General features: G+C 42.0%; 1 protein-coding gene across 1 annotated transcript in view; it reads right to left on the reverse strand.

Annotated features, from left to right (window-relative positions):
* Positions 1 to 8,106: 8,106 nt before the first annotated feature.
* The window catches only part of LOC147526054 (ATP-dependent chromatin remodeler CHD1-like), a 65,202-nt gene continuing 55,717 nt past the window's right edge, over positions 8,107 to 17,591 (reverse strand). Inside the window, exons 26-31 of the mRNA XM_086630573.1 lie at positions 17,098 to 17,238; positions 13,893 to 14,071; positions 10,508 to 10,604; positions 10,243 to 10,300; positions 9,049 to 9,259; positions 8,107 to 8,850 (exon numbers count right to left, since the gene is read on the reverse strand). Coding sequence (XP_086486699.1) covers positions 8,487 to 8,850; positions 9,049 to 9,259; positions 10,243 to 10,300; positions 10,508 to 10,604; positions 13,893 to 14,071; positions 17,098 to 17,238 — 1,050 coding nt within the window. The 3' untranslated portion in view covers positions 8,107 to 8,486. The remainder of the gene's footprint in view (positions 8,851 to 9,048; positions 9,260 to 10,242; positions 10,301 to 10,507; positions 10,605 to 13,892; positions 14,072 to 17,097; positions 17,239 to 17,591) is intronic.

The raw sequence follows: 17,591 nt of genomic DNA on the forward strand, positions 1-17,591 counted from the left end.
GGAAAGCTATTGTTACCTGGAAGGAGGAATCTGAGTGGCAGGTGCTGGAAGGCCACGAGTCAGGCTCAGCCCAGTTGGTTGAACTAAGGGCTGTTGCAATGGCCTTTCAATGGTTCTCGCAGGTACCTTTGAATTTGGTCACCGATTCTGCTTATGTGGCAGATATAATGCAACGCTTAGATTGTTCACTTCTGAAAGAAGTGAATAATGCGGCTCTGTTTTCTCTGTTAAAAACATTATGGCGCGCAATTCAAGATCGAGTTCACCCATATTACATCCTGCATATCCATAGTCATACTAATTTGCCAGGCTTTATAACGGAAGGCAACGCCAGGGCTGACATGCTAGCTAACCCCGCATGGGTAGCACCTCAGCCCGATAAAATCGCACAAGCCAAGGCATCGCATAATTTCTTCCATCAAAGTGCGCATACCCTGCAGAAACAGTTCCACTTAACGCCCACTGAGGCTCGGGACATTGTCAGCGCTTGCGCTGACTGCCACGGACTTGCGGCACCTCTGCCATTGGGGGTAAACCCCAGAGGCCTAAAGGCCCTGCAGCTTTGGCAGACGGATGTAACGCATGTTCCTGAATTTGGCAGGTTTAAGTATGTGCACGTGTCTATTGACACTTTCTCCTCAGCTATGTGGGCAACTGCTCATACTGGGGAGAAAGGTCGCGATGTCATTGCCCATTGGAAACTCGCCTTCGCGGTCTTGGGCGTGCCTTTTTCTATAAAAACCGATAACGGCCCGGCCTATGTCTCACAGAAGACGCGGCAGTTTTTACAACTATGGGGTGTAAATCATACTTTGGGTATTCCGCATTCTCCTACTGGCCAAGCCATTGTTGAACGCGCTCATGGCACTTTGAAGCGTGTTTTAGAGAAACAAAAAGGGGGAATGCATGGAGAAACCCCACAGAGTCGCCTAGAAAAAGCGTTATACACAATTAACCATCTTACGGTGCCATCAAATTCAAATAATCCCATTATTTTGAATCATTTTCTTTCGTTGCAGTCTTCAGGCGAGACGCACCTGCCCCGAGCGAAAGTCTGGATACGGGACCTACTCACTAAGATGTGGGAAGGCCCGTATGAGCTTATTGCTTGGGGTCGTGGGTATGCTTGCGTTTCCACAGATACTGGGGTACGATGGCTACCCGCAAGATGCGTCCGCCCTGACCTGCAACATCAGAAACAGAACAGGCAACATCCGAACAATGGCCAGAACGGAGATCATCCATCAAATGACCCTTCTAATGGAAATAATGACATCAGCCATCAACCTGTTCCTTCCATGAGTAGAGACTAAATTTCAAGTCTCCATCGGAGTCAGAATGTTAGAATTAATAACTAAATGTATGACTGGTTTGCTAGATGTATCTCCCATGGTATTGCTGGAAAATCTCCCTGCTTGATTTAAACTAATCTTAAAACAAAAAGGGGGAATTGTGGAGAAACCTTTTGGCTGCTGCAGCATCCTGTGAAAGTTCTTTCCCTATGCAGGCTAACTAAGAAACACCTGTAGCTCGTTACACTGGGAAAGTTACCTTGAAACAGGTGCTGTAGCATTCAGCCAATCACTCTGGGAGATGGATGGTCAAGTGACCAATAGCCTTGACCCATCTAGCAAACCATGTGACTCCTGACTATTTAAGGCAGGGCGTTTACTCTTAAGGGCGAGGCATTTCCTCCTGAGCTGTGGAGGAGTGTGGGCCTTCCTTAGAGTAGAGCCTAAAGCCTTCGCATTAGAACATTGGTCTGCTTGGAGCCACCTGAAGCCTTCTTGCTGTGACACTTGTCCCTGTTACCAGGGATAGAGAATGGCTGGCAAAGGTAACTGCACAGCTGTCAAAGAAGATGGATCGCAACTGTTACCTCAACAATGGTGGTGAATGGAGTTAGGACGCCAAGACCTAGCCAGGCATTTACCTAGGCAATTTGGTCATGTTAATGTTTAACAAGTTGCAAAATTCTTGTCCTTTAGGTGAACTTTGCTCATTATAATGTCAGTATAATATCAAAACAAACCTCCATCCCAAAAGCTACCCGCCTCCAGACCGCGACCACCCCTCACTGAGTATGTGCCCTGAAATTCTTCTAGTCTACACCTTTAAATCGAAGCGAGGAAGATTTACACCAATCCTGACAAAGATATGCATGACTAGAGTCACTCAATCTGGAGATGAGAGTCACTCAATCTAGTGGCTGGAGAGCTGCCTGGCAGAGAAGGACCTGGGGGTGTTGGTTGACTACCGGCTTGATATGAGCCAACAGTGTGCCCAGGTGGCCAAAAAGGCCAATGGGATACTGGCGTGTATCAAGAATAGTGTGACCAGCAGGAGCAGGGAAGTGATCCTGCCCCTGTACTCGGCACTGGTGAGGCCGCACCTGGAATATTGTGTCCAGTTTTGGGCCCCTCGCTTTAAGAGAGATATTGAGCTCCTGGAGCGAGTCCAAAGAAGGGCAACTAAACTGGTCAAGGGGCTGGAAAATAAAACTTATGAGGAGCGGCTGAGGGAGTTGGGGCTGTTTAGCCTGGAGAAGAGGAGGCTGAGGGGAGACCTGATTACGGCCTATAAATACTTGAGAAAAGATGGTGGGGAGGTAGGGGAAGGGCTCTTTACATTAGTGATGGGTGATAGAACAAGAGGAAATGGGCATAAGCTTAGTCAGGGGAGATTCAGGTTGGATGTTAGGAAGTATTTCTTCTCTGAAAGGGTTGTCAGCCACTGGAATAAGCTGCCCAGGGAGGTGGTTGAGTCCCCATCCCTGGATGTGTTTAAGAATAGGGTGGATGAGCTACTTGAGGATATGGTTTAATGGGGATTAGGGATGGTTGGACTCGATGATCTCTAAGGTCTTTTCCAACCTAGAAATCTATGAATCTATGAATCTATGAAAAATGGCTTAAGAGAAGGGGGTGTTGGGAGTAGACCTCCATCGGAATGTCTGGGACCAGTCGACAGGCTGGATCTCTCTTCTTCCCCCCAATGGGACGCCTATTGGGTAAGAGCTCTGTGTTGCACGCATTTAGTTACTAACATCTTGCTAGCTATTTAACATCATTACTGATCAGTTGTTTGTATATTGTTCCAAATCTGTTTTTGCAGTCAGTATCTTATCATTGGCTATCCTTGAATCTGTATCCTGTCATGAACATATATAATAAAATTGGTTTATCTATAAATATGAGTTTCCAGAAACTTCAATAATTAATACAGAGGATATAAAGGATATAAGGGGTTTATCCTGGTGTCGCTGCCCTTGAGAGTCCCTGAATAGGTTAGACGACCACTCTCCAACCTTGTGGGCTGTCCAGAAGGATTTGTCCCAGTGACACTGTCAGCATAAGCCTGACAGGTTGGTCAAATTGTAAAGGGTTTGAGGAAACCCTTCTTCTCCTTAAATGGAGTGTGGCAGGCTGGTCAGGTACAAGGGTCTCATCTTGGGAAACTGGTAGACTGGTCAAATTGAAAAGGGCTCGAGGTAGTCCCCCTCTCTGTCTTCTATTGACCCAACATCGTACCTTATCATGACACCATGTCACATAGATGCAGCCACAATGTCATGCTAAATATAGCTACACTGATGGTGAAGCAGACTTAGTGTGACTGCTCTATTGATGCGTTATCATAGTGGATCCAAGTTTCCAACTCACTACCCAAACTATAAGAACTAAGCAGTGGTTGTGGATGCTCCAACTTCTAGATTTTCACAATTGGAAGAGGAAGATGCATAGCACACATGCACAACCTTACTAGGCCCCACTAGCTAAACATTGCTTCAGCAATTAAGCTCAAAAGCAGAGTTCAAAACTCTCCCAACCCTGGAGAAGATGAAGAGCTAAGAAATGAAGAAGCATTAATTATCTGAGTTGCAGCCTACTTTAAATTAGCTTAAATGTACATGGCTAAATGATATTAACTTAGAATGTGCAGCAGCTGTGCCTACAGTGAGATCATAACAGACAGATACTCTGAAAAGGTTTTGGTTCAGTTGTAATGCTTTAATGTAAGCCTGGTTAATTGGAAAAAAATGCTCAACATATTGCAAGATGAGAAAAATTGGAGTAACATATAGCTCCAACCCTGCATGATGCCAAGGTAGACATTTATCTTCCCCAATTATGTTGTGCATTAAAATTTAATACTTAGGGTTAAATATTTCTATGGTTAAATGAGAGAGGTACGCTGTAGAAAAATACCAGCAGAAAACAAGAGCCCACATATCCTTTTAAATTTAATTTGTCAGACAGAAGTTATCTATGTACAATCAGTGTGCATTGTAATAATTCTATTAATAGAAAGCTAATCAAATCTAAAATATTAACTGGTTGCAAAGCACATTTGACATTATTGCCTATTTTAAGAGGGAAAACAAATATATTTCCAATAAATTTTGGCTGATTTGAATTTAGAAGTGTTCAGATATTGAACACTCCTTTAAAAACCAATGCACTGGAAAAAACTTCCCAGGATCACAGTTCAGCTGAATACTTCCCACCATTTCATTACAACAAATCACAATATTGACAGTTTAATAGAAAAACAAAACATGTATCTGAAGCATCCAATAAAAAGGGAGCACTAAAATGAAATAAAAATGTTCCCTTTCCTCATTTTTGCATTCTGAACAGTGATTTCATAAATATATTTTATTTAAAAGTGTTAGTATACTGACTTTGTTTCATACTTGTGACAAGAAGGCCTGAGTTGGTGGGTGTGATGGTTTTGGCTGGGATGGAGTTAATTTTCTTCATAGTAGCTAGTAGGTGATGTTTTGGATTTGTGCTGAAAACAGTGTTGATAACACAAGGATTTTTTAGTTATTGCTGAGCAGTGCTTACACAGCGTCAAGGCCTTTTCTGCTTCTCACATCACCCCACCAGCAAGGAGGCTGGGGGTGCACAAGAAGTTGGGAGGAGACACAGCTGGGACAGCTGATCTCAACTGACCAAAGGGAGTACTGCGTTCAGCTCTGGAGCCCCCAACAGTTGTGACCTCCTATCACAACTGGAGGTCACCAGTTGTGACCTCCTATCACAACTGGTCAGCGAACCGACTAGAAAAGGTGCTCCCCTAGACCTGCTGTTTGTGAACAGAGAAGGTCTCGTGGGAGATGTGAAGGTTGGAGGACACCTGGGGCATAGTGACCACGAGATAATAGAATTCTCAATTCTAGGGGAAGTTAGGAGGGGGAGCACTAAAACGGCCAAGCTGGACTTTGGGAGAGCTGACTTTGGGCTGTTTAGAAGTCTGGTTAATAAAGTCCAATGGGAGACAGCTCTCAAGGGTAAGGGGGCGCAGGAGGGATGGTTACTACTCAAAAAGGAAATTCTGGAGGCACAGGAGCGAGCTGTCCCTGTGTGCCGGAAATCGAGCCGCCAGGGTAGAAAACCAGCTTGGATGACAAAGGAGATTTGGGAACATCTCAAAAGAAAAAGGGATGTCTATAAGTCTTGGAAGAATGGGCAGGCAGCCAGGAATCAATACAGGGAGGAAGTTAGGACATGTAGGGAGATAATCAGGGAGGCAAAAGCCCAACTGGAACTTAGACTAGCCTGCTCCATAAGGGACAACAAAAAGTCCTTCTATAAATACATTAATAACAAAAGGAGGGCTAAAGATCACCTCCAGCCCCTACTGGACACAGGGGGTACGTTAGTCACTAGGGATGAGGACAAGGCTGAGGTCCTTAATGCCTTCTTTGCCTCAGTCTTTAATAATAAGGTTAGTAGTTCCCAGGTGAGCTGGCCTATGGTGTCTGAGAGCAGGGAGGGAGAGCAAATCGAAGCTCCTGTGATCCAAGAGGAACGGGTCAAGGATCTGCTTCATCGGCTGGATGCCCACAAGTCTATGGGGCCTGATGGTATCCACCCGAGGGTCCTGAGAGAGCTGGCAGATGTCATTGCCAAACCCCTGTCCATTATCTTTGGGCAGTCTTGGCTCACTGGGGAAGTTCTGCTGGACTGGAGGCTGGCGGACATTACCCCCATTTACAAAAAAGGGCGGAAGGAGGATCTGGGGAACTACAGGCCTGTCAGTCTGACCTCGATGACAGGCAAAGTCCAGTTCTGTTTAACATCTTTATCAATGACCTGGATGAGGGGATTGAATGTACCCTCAGTAAATTTGCGGACGACACCAAGCTGGGAGGCTGTGTCAAATTGCTCGAGGGTAGGGAGGCCCTTCAGAGGGATTTGAACAGACTGGATCGTTGGGCTGAGGCCAATGGCATGAGCTTTAATAAGGCCAAGTGCAGAGTCCTTCACTTGGGGTATAAAAACCCCAAGCATCGCTATAGGCTCGGGGAAGAGTGGCTGGAGAGCTGCCTGGCGGAGAAGGACCTGGGGGTGTTGGTTGACTACCGGCTTGATATGAGCCAGCAGTGTGCCCAGGTGGCCAAAAAGGCCAATGGGATACTGGCGTGTATCAAGAATAGTGTGACCAGCAGGAGCAGGGAAGTGATCCTGCCCCTGTACTCGGCACTGGTGAGGCCGCACCTGGAATATTGTGCCCAGTTTTGGGCCCCTCGCTTTAAGAGAGATATTGAGCTCCTGGAGCGAGTCCAAAGAAGGGCGACCAAACTGGTCAAGGGGCTGGAAAATAAAACTTATGAGGAGCGGCTGAGGGAGTTGGGGCTGTTTAGCCTGGAGAAGAGGAGGCTGAGGGGAGACCTGATTACAGCCTACAAATACTTGAGAAGGGATGGTGGGGGAAGGGCTCTTTACATTAGTGACGGGTGATAGAACAAGAGGAAATGGGTATAAGCTTAGTCAGGGCAGATTCAGGTTGGATGTTAGGAAGTATTTCTTCTCTGAAAGGGTTGTCAGCCACTGGAATAGGCTGCCCAGGGAGGTGGTTGAGTCCCCATCCCTGGATGTGTTTAAGAATAGGGTGGATGATCTACTTAGGGATATGGTTTAATGGGGATTAGGGACGGTTGGACTCGATCTCTAAGGTCTTTTCCAACCTAGAAATCTATGAAATCTATGAAACACAAGAAGGACATGGAGCTGCTGGAGCAGGTCCAGAGGAGGGCCATGAAGATGATCCAAGGGCTGGAGCACCTCTGCTATGAAGACAGGCTGAGAGAGTTGGGGCTGTTCAGCCTGGAGAAGAGAAGGCTCCGGGGTGATCTTATTGCAGCTTTCCAGTACCTAAAGGGGGCCTACAGGAAAGCTGAAGAGGGACTTTTTACAAGGGCGTGTAGTGATAAGACAAGGGGCAATGGATTTAAACTGAAAGAGGGCAGATTTAGATTAGATATAAGGAAGAAATTCTTCACTCAGAGGGTGGCGAGGCACTGGAATAGGTTGCCCAGAGAAGTTGTAGATGCCCCAGCCCTGGAAGTGTTCAAGGCCAGGTTGGATGAGGCTTTGGGCAAGCTGGTGTAGTGGAGGGTGTCCCTGTCCATGGCAGGGGGGTTGGAACTAGATGATCTTTGGGGTCCCTTCCAACCCTAACCATTCTATGATTCTATGATATTCCATACCATATGACATCACACTCAGTATATAAAGCTGGGGAAAGAAGGACGAGGGAGACATTCAGAGTGATAGCATTTGTCTTCCCAAATAACTGTTACGTGTGATGAAGCCCTGCTTTCCTAGAGATGGCTGAACACCTGCCTGTCGATAGGACGTAGTGAAGAAATTCCTTTTTCTGCTTTGCTCGTGTGCTCTGCCTTTGCTTTCCCTATTAAACTGTCTTTATCTCAACCCATGAGTTTTCTCACTTTTACTCTTCTGATTCTCTCCCCCATCCCATTGTGGGGGGAGTGAGCGAGCAGTTGTGTGGTGCTTAGTTGCCAGCTGGGGTTAAACCATGACAGTGGGGAAAGGAACAAGCAAAAAAAAAAAAATTGTTTGCAATAATTTTAGCCATTTATTTTATTTTGTAAAAAGGTATTATTACAACTGATCACAAACAGGAGAAATCCTGGCTATTTTACAGTTATAGGTACAGAACTTAAATATTCAAGCTTGTGATGAAAAGTGGCATGGTAGTTGCAGTGTACAATGTAAACAAATAGCTTTGGAAAGTGAACAAAAACCTTGAGAATTCTTTACTAAGGAAAAAAAAAATAATCAAACTCCTCCTTCCTTCCTGAAACATGATCATAGGTCAGTGTTCAAAAATTTGTTTGCAAACATAATTAAAACTGTTCAGCCTAAAAACAGTTTTATGGGATCCAGTCTGAATGGGGCAGTGTTGAGGTCCCTGTAAAAGTAAACATTTTCCATTTCTTAGAGAGGGGAAGGAAAAAAAAGTGCCACAACATTTGCAGCACAGTGCAGCATAAACTTTAAATACAAAAATATTTTTCTATTGTTGGGATAACAGACCTTGCACCCTGGAAAGAAGTAACAATACTGCTACTGACAGAATATCCAGTCCATATCTTTCAAGTCACATAAGGCAATTACTGTGTTAGCTTACTGTATATGGCTAAAAGAAGGTCCAGAAAATGTCAGTCTTTGTTATGTTTTCTGGCTACTCCATGTATGTTCAGGTGTACTTTTGTGTTCTGATGAGTGTTCAAATGGAGATCTGTGTCCTAAAGGAGATCTTGAACCATAAGGAGACCTCTGATCTAACGGTGACCTTGGGCCACTACCAGAAGCTCTGTGGTCCATTTGCCAGTCTGAGTGGTACCTATAATCTCTGGAAGATTTATGATGGCTGTACTCTGAAGTGGAACGGTGATCTGAATGTATCCTGTGGTCTGAATGGGAACGGTGATCTGAATGAGGCCGACTGTCTTTTAAACTTCCTTCCAGGTTTGACCTGTGATCTCTGCTCCTGTGGTCATCCAACTTTCTATGTTTACTATCACTATAGTATCTGAAAAGATTTACTTACATTAGTATTACTGAACACATAGTAAGAACTACAATTATGTCAATTCAACAGAACTGCATTAGAGGAATTTCTTTGCAATTCTGCATTACTCAGAAAAGATACTTTGGCGCTCACTACAAGCATACTGCAAAATCAGGAAGGGAATTCTTTACAGATTTTACAATTGCTGAAGCAATTTACCTGCTGTCTTGTTTATAATGATCCCAGTCTCTGTGGTCTTTTCCATTGCTGAAGGCTGAATAGGACCTTTTCCTGGAGTCACTTTTCTTATAAGCATCTCCCTGATGCCTGTCCTTATGATGATCATGGTATTGTGACAAATGTCTATCAAAAGAATAACTGTCCCTGCTACTGTCGTCATGGTTTGTATTCTCTTTCAGTCTTTCAACATCTGTTTAATAAAGCAGAGGTTATATGGAAGTCTCATACACTATACATTTTTTTCTTCACCAATTCAAACAGCACTTCTACCTGTTAGATTTAAAGTAATTTAAAAGAGCATTATAATTTGACTGAAACAAGATCTAAATAATTGAGACGAACACACTAATGTGAGTGAAACTGAAAGAAACCTCAGAAGTAAATAGAAGGTAAGTAAGGTAGAAATGTAGATATGTAGGGCTGAGAAACTAAAATTTTCCACCTTACACACTGAATGGAGAGGATCAGTGTGGTCCAAATAAGCAGTGAGTAGAGACCAGGTGCCTTTAGTAGAGTAATTTTAGACAGAATGGTAGGAAGTTCCTCTCTAAAGAGAGATAGTCCTAGCATGAACATCCATTTTAGAGGTACACCTTGTTAATGAAAGATTTTTAGTGGTATTCCTAAAATACATTATACTCATTTTAAACCCATGATAACATATTCAAAGTTTTACATAACATGATATAAAACCAAGTATGACAAGAAGGCAAGTGTGGGAACATAGGAAAACAATATCATTGTCAACAATAAAAGACATCCCATATAACCCGATTGCTAACCATGACTTCAGGGAACATCTTTCTTACAATATGGTGACATTACAACAGCTACAAACAGGTATAGAGCCTCCAAGAAGTTTACAAATGTTGAGTTGGCCTCTCTCTCTCCTCAAAATTAAATACAAAAAAAGGTTTTTAGTTTCTTTGTTTGGTTTTTTTTTTTAATTATTATTTACTTTAAAAGAATGGTCAAATAATGTGCTACTAAAAGCAGCAAGTACCAAGTTAAGTCTGTGCTCAGTTGAATTTCATTGGCAAACTAGTGAAGTTACGCTAAGTCAGCCTATCCCTATGATAGTATGGGAGTTCTAGGAGACAGTTTTCAGCTTATTTCATTTTACATATTGTCATTTAAGATATCCAGCACAATAATATGCTCAAGATTTCTTACCTGGATTTCTAATTACATGTGTATTCACGTTGCTGCTAATATTCTGGTCACTGTGTTGCTAAAAGAGACAAGTACAAAAACCGTCATTGATAAATCCCAAAGTTGCATCTGAATCTTTCAGAAAATATCCTAAGAAAACAGACTAGTTTACTATGAACAGTAAAATACACTTCAAATGTATTGAGTGTACTCAATTGATACTTAATAAAACAGTTATAAAACTTAGAATATATATTTGTATATTTAGAGAGTCTGAAAGTATTACCTGAGATTCTTGGCGTTTTTTGATTGCATGTTTATACAGCTTGTGCAGCTTTCTGGCATCAAATTCTGTAAACTTAGAGACAAAAATCCACAAGTTTCTGAGGAAAAAGAGAGAGGTTATAATTCTTCCATATATTAATTTTTATTGTATCATACAACAGAACATGGACTTAAATGAAATTATTTCAACAGTACTTCAGTAAACTGAAAACATTGTAAAGTACGTTACACAGAATCATAGAATGGTTAAGAGTTGGAAGGGACCTCAAAGATCATCTAGTTCCAACCCCCCTGCCATGGGCAGGGACACCCTCCACTACACCGGGTTGCCCAAAGCCTCATCCAACCTGGCCTTGAACACTGCCAGGGACGGGGCATCTACAACTTCTCTGGGCAACCTGTTCCAGTGCCTCACCACCCTCTGAGTGAAAAATTTCTTCCTTATATCCAATCTAAATCTGCCCTCTTTCAGTTTAAAGCCATTGCCCCTTGTCCTGTCACTACACGCCCTTGTAAAAAGTCCCTCTCCAGCTTTCCTGTAGGCCCCCTTTAGGTACTGGAAAGCTGCTATAAGATCATCCCGGAGCCTTCTCTTCTCCAGGCTGAACAGCCCCAACTCTCTCAGCCTGTCTTCATAGCAGAGGTGCTCCAGCCCCCGGATCATCTTTGTGACCCTCCTCTGGACCTGCTCCAGTAGCTCCATGTCCTTCTTGTGTTGGGGACTCCAGAGCTGAACACAGTATTCCAGGTGGGGTCTCACAAGAGCAGAGTAGAGGGGCAGAATCACTTCCCTCGACCTGCTGGCCACGCTTCTTTTGATGCAGCCCAGGATACGATTTGCTTTCTGGGCTGCCAGCGCACATTGCCGGCTCATGTTGAGCTTCTCATCCACCAGCACTCCCAAGTCCTTTTCCTCAGGGCTGCTCTCAATCCATTCTCCGCCCAGCCTGTACTTGTGCTTGGGATTACCCTGACCCACGCGCAGGACCTTGCACTTGGCCTTGTTGAAATTCATTAGGTTCTCACAGGCCCACTTCTCCAGCCTGTCAAGGTCCCTCTGGATGGCATCCCTTCCCTCCAGCGTGTCCACAACACCACACAACTTGGTGTCATCTGCAAACTTGCTGAGGGTGCACTCGATCCCACTGTCCATGTCACCAACAAAGATGTTAAATAGCACTGGCCCCAGTGGAACATCACTCATCACTGGCCTCCACGTGGACATTGAACCGTTGACCACAACTCTTTGAGTGCGACCATCCAGCCAATTCCTTCTCCACTGAGTGGTCCATCCATCAAAACCACGTCTTTCCAGTTTAGAGATAAGGATGTCGTGTGGGACAGTATCAAATGCTTTGGATAAGTCCAGGTAGACAATGTCAGTTGCTCTTCCCCTATCCATCAATGCTGTAACCTCATCATAGAAGGCCACCAAATTAGTCAGGCAGGATTTGCCCTTAGTGAAGCCATGTTGGCTGTCACCAATCACCTCCTTGTTTTCTATGTGCCTTAGCATAGTCACCAGGAGGATCTGCTCCATGATCTTGCCGGGCACAGAGGTGAGACTGACTGGCCTGTAGTTCCCTGGGTCTTCTTTTTTTTCCCTAGCTGCACAGTAAACATTACTTAGCTGTATTTCAAATGTTAGAGAAATTAATTCCTTTAATAATTTGTCATTTTCTAATATTTATCACGACCGCAGAATGCAAAGTGCATGAAAAGTATTATTAATGGCGATTCTGTTAATAGAATGATTTGTGCAATTGCATAAAAATGTAGTTTTCAATTTTTTGTGCAAGTCTTCTGAAAGATTGTTTGAAATATGTCAGAAAACTTGAGTATTTACTATTCAGTAAAGATTCTTCCAAACTTGAAATCTCTTGCAGTGTAAAAAATTTGACCTACATGCCTCATTTCCTTACAGATATCAGAGACAGGATTTTTCCACAGAATTTCAAAGCCTGGTCAAAGCTTTTGAAACCAAATGAGAAATCTGAAAGAGGATTGAAGTAGCACAGAAAAATCTTTGTCCCTAATCTATGCTATGAAAGAAGAAAGGAAAACAAATCAACTCTTTTGGTGTCAAGAAGTCAAAACCCTAAAGACATATTTGCTTCTATGATCACAGGCACCAGATCTTAAAGTCTTGAATTCTTTTATCAAAGTTTACAGGTGCAGTGCTTAAAAGACTACAGAATACTAGTGTTCCAATTAGTGTTTAGTTCAGAAACATCTCAAGTGTGTAACCTCAAGGAGCATCTATCTGCTCTTTCACTGTGATGATTTAAACATTATAGTTTTGGTCTAGAGGTTTGTAAAAGTAGACGCAATCAGTCAATGGTGTGCCTAATGGCATCTGTATAAGAAATACAGAATGAATACCTTTACTAAATTCTATGTCTTTAATAAGACAGATGAAAGACATATTTTAATAATCTATGTATGGTATTGTAACATTATTATGAATTAATATTATAGTAGCTCTACTATGAATTTCCACTTAAAGACATCTTGGTAAACGTTATATTTCTTTAAGACATGGATATTGTTTTTCTATTTCAATTCACCCTAATATTTTGAAGTAAAGCAAGTACAAACAGCAGAAATATTCTATGTTAACAACAGTCTGCAAGGAAATTAAACACTTGACTGCGAGTCATATATGGAAGTGCAGGATATCTTTGCAACCATAAAGGATTAAAGTGCACATTATGATAAATCTAACTCAAATTGTATTAAAAACTTAATAACAAAATGTAACAAGTTTATAAACCAACATTTTTCTTATTTTTTCTGAAGTTATCATCTCACAGATGTATAAGAACACTTAAAACTCTTCTTTCATTTTGAAATACATCTCTGAGTATGTTATGATAAATGTTTTTTTATAAAGTCATAGTTAATATCTGATTTCATTTTAGAGTATATTTTTAAAAGAATAAAGGATTCTGCAACTCAAAATCATTCAAATTTCAACATACAACTTTATAATGGCCTATGTTTAGCATGAATAAAAGAAATACAAAACCCCAAAAAAATCCCAAACTTCAAAGTTGAAAAAGTCAGATTCTTTAATGATAAGAACTCTTTTCCACTAAACATTAAACATACTCTAAATACAGTTATTTTCTGTTTGCTTTTGGGTTTAAGAAGTAAGATGACTCCACCTACTGGACAAAATGCATTGCTATGCAAGTATGAAAAAGTGAATCCATTAAAAGCTGGAGCCATTTATAATCATTTTTTTTATAAGTCCTTATTTAATACAGCAGAAAAATACAAAAAAGGGAGAATAAGAAACAAAAGAAATAATTAAAAACTACTCTGCTTAATAGAAGCTATTATAGATTTTCCTTTTTCAAGAAAAATAATGCAGAATAACTTACTTTCTCCACTGTTTAATCTGTTCAGGATTTGTGTACTCCTTTAGACATTCAGTAATGTGGTCCCCAATTCTGATTAGGCACTGTCTAGTATGCTCCAGCTGTTCCCTTTCAGAAAGGCCTTTCTCTGGTCTATCCAGTTGTTTCAATGCTGCTTTGACAGGCCTCATTCTTTCTTTGCACTATAAAATGTAAAAAAGGAATACATTAATTCAAAAGAAAATAAAAAGATAAAAAAACTGTAAAACATGACCCACCTTTACTGTGCTATTTATACAAGCAAAGACAGTACTGTTGTAAGCCAAATGAAAAACAAGTCTTCGCTCACAGCTCTTAGTTTCTTTCTACAAGGTTTCATTTGGAAAAAGTAATATTTTAAATCCAGTTGAAAATTTACTCCTATATGAAAGCATTAGATTGTATGTAACAAATATTAAAGATTTAAGAAAGCACTAATTTAATATAAAAGATTTTCTGAGGGAAAGGAATTATTATGACTAGGTTTTACAATCACAGGTTTAACTTTCAGCACAAGTATATAGGACAAGACTTATTTTACTTTTTAGGACCTTGAAAGCCATACAAACTCAGTGTCAAGATTAAGTATGAGAATGTTTAACATATTTTAAGTAGATACTTTCTGCAACAATGAAACTTGGCATTCAACAGAGGATCAGCATTCCTTCTCTGAGCAGTTTTTAAGCCTGAGTTCTATGCAGATACTGACAGAAACTGAGCTATCTAGGATAAAGCTAGTTTAGGTGTGCCTAAATTAGTAACAGTGATGACAACACATATGTACTCATAGATATATTTCACATGTGCATACTTGAATTTTCCCACTAATTCAAATGTGTTAATAGTAAATGCAGATAAACCAGTTAGCATGTTTTAAATTATAGACACTTGCTTGAAAATACCACTCAATCACAATGCCAAGTTGGACAGATGAAATATATATTTTTACCTGTCACAAGGTAGACAAGAAGTCAAATGAGTTAGCCTCAACAGCCCACAGCAGTAATTTCCCTTTGAAAAGGTAAACATGCTAATTAGATTGCATCTGACCATGGCATAATGATGGATATACCTTCCAGAACAGAGGGCCTGGCCAAAAAAATGTTTTATATACAAACCCAACTTAGAATTGCTCCTACTAAGGAAGGGAGGCAAATCTGTATATCCAGAATAAAAAAATATGAGGGGTTTTGGAGAACATCACCATCACTGTGTCAACATCTAGGGACAACTCAAAAATCAGTAAAGCTGTTCCATTACTGGTTCATGCAATTAAGTAATTAAGCAGCCATATGTGGTGCTTTTTTGGACTGAGGGTCGAGACAAGAACCGAGAGGGAGCACCCACCAACCATGGTCCCGGGCAAAACAACCGGTTACTTGAGAGGAGAAAGAGAAAACAAGGCCAGATCTTAAACACAACAACCTCCCCACCCCCCTTTCCTTTGTTCCTGGCTCTACCTCCCCCCCCAGCCACGCAGGGGGACAGGGAATGGGGGAGTGCAGGTCAGTTCATCCATGATGTTAACTGCCGCTCCTTTCTCAAAGGAGGAAGAGTCCTTACACCATTTTTCCTTGATTCAGTGGATCCCCTACTCACGAGGAAAAAAAAATCCCCAAATTTTTCCAGTGTAAGTCCTACCCGCAGGATTGCAATCCTTCCCCATGGATTGCACCAGTTCGGGCTTTACCAGTCTCGGCCTCTTAGGGAGCTGCTGCCACTCGCATCGGTGTGGGTCGTCCCACGGACTCCAGATGCCTCCACGACCTCGTCGTGCATTTCATGCCCATTATTAACAGTTACTCATCGTGCATCCCCAAGCTCCACGACCTCTCCTAGGCTCAGGCATCTCTTTCCCCGATGTGGGCTTCTCCACGGGCTGCGAGTGGGTCTCTGCTCTGCCGAGTCTATCTTGGTTGCAGGGGGGCCACCTGCCAGCTCACCACCGATTGCAAAGGAAACCTCAGCTCCAGCACACCTCCTCCTGCTCCATCTTCACTGACCTGGTGTCGGTGTGGCCGTTTCTCTTAGATCTTAGTCCTCTCTGGGTGAACTCGGCCCGGTGGGCACCCCGGGAGCGAGGTGCTTCCCGAGTTCCCCATGCGGCTCCCCCGGCGCCATCTTGAGCACGTGGCGCCGGCCCGGGCCCGAGCGGCCGCCTGGCCGGGAGCCGGGAGCGAGGGCAGCGCCCCCCGCCCCTCTCCTCGCTCCTGGGCAAAAGACCTTTTCCCGTCCCTTTGTCTCAACTTAAATAGGGCAATTCGCAGAGGCGCTGATCTGGCTCAACCCCCCGAGTGGGATGGGACTCAGATCTGGTGGCACAGGGAGCAAATCCCCTCTCCTGCCACCAGAACACCCCCCCACATCAAACTATCACACCATATTGCATATTGCACTAATCACAGCTTAAAGCAACCTTTAAAAAGACAGTTTACAAAGTACACTGCTTAATTTAAGCGTAGAGGTGAACAGAGAAGTGTAATTGTACATGGGAATCAAGTGATTTTCAGTCACCTAGCCACACACAAGACATCCTGGAAATTATGGATGAGTCACTTATTTAGATAAAAAACAAAACAAAACTCCTACATACATAAACTGGTCAGTACACCATATTGATAAGAATACAAGGTAATTTGCCTCTCACAGCCAGCACCACAGTAGACCCAGTAAACCTATCTGGCAGTAACAGACAACTGTTGAGTTCTGAATGACAGAACTTCCATAGCAGAAAAGTAGCTGCTCAAAGTAACTCCTTAGCATCTTTCCAAAGGCCTTAATCAACCTATAAAACTTTACATTGATTGAGTTTACCTACCTTTTTTTCTTCCAATATTGATTCTGTTGTGGTCAAAAGTAGTGATATAACTGAAATTCTTTTGATATCAGAGATATTACTCTGGCAAGATATTTTTAAGGACTTTAGGGATTTGTTCCTTCCTCTAACGCAGGAAGTCTGTAATACTTCAAGAGCAACTTTGAAATTCAATTTCTCTTGTTAGCATACAAAGAGCAAATGAGTATTTGATAAGGCCAAGTCAGAGACTACAGCAGCTGCATTAAAATTAATGTTTCTGTCCTTTAAGAAGATATCTGTGTTATAATGCCTAATAGCAGAATCAAGAACATCAGAAATTGTGTTCGTTTAGAATATCAAGTGTAAACACTAAGTTATCAACAAGCAACTTACCACACTGAATGTCTTCTGATCCAGCTCTTCAGATTCTTCAGATATAGGAACTGGTTCACTAGTTGCAGTAATATGAACTGGAATATCCAACAATGAAACTTTTTTAATTTTTTCTTTATTTTCAGATTTGATTTCATTTACCTAAGAACAAAATATGAAAACGTATCTGATAAGCGAACCTTATTTTTGGGCTGGAATTATACTGTAATTAGGCAATCACTGTAATTACGGCATTCTCTTCAATAATAACAACAAAAATAAATAATTCTGACATTCAATGACATTACCTTTTATTTCCTCTCTCCGAGGGATGGAGGAGAATGGACAAGTTTCTTGCACCACTTGCACTCTCAGTCCCGCTAAGCTATGTATCTTTAAAGAGATAATTTCCCATTTCATTTGCCTGTCATTCTAGTTACAAGTGGTGAAAATAAAACTTCAAATGATGCAAAAGATTTGAATGAAATGACAACTGTAAAGTAAATGATCCAAAA

The sequence above is a fragment of the Tauraco erythrolophus genome, unplaced genomic scaffold, assembly GCF_009769465.1.
Source record: "Tauraco erythrolophus isolate bTauEry1 unplaced genomic scaffold, bTauEry1.pri scaffold_37_arrow_ctg1, whole genome shotgun sequence".
Classification (NCBI taxonomy): domain Eukaryota; kingdom Metazoa; phylum Chordata; class Aves; order Musophagiformes; family Musophagidae; genus Tauraco; species Tauraco erythrolophus.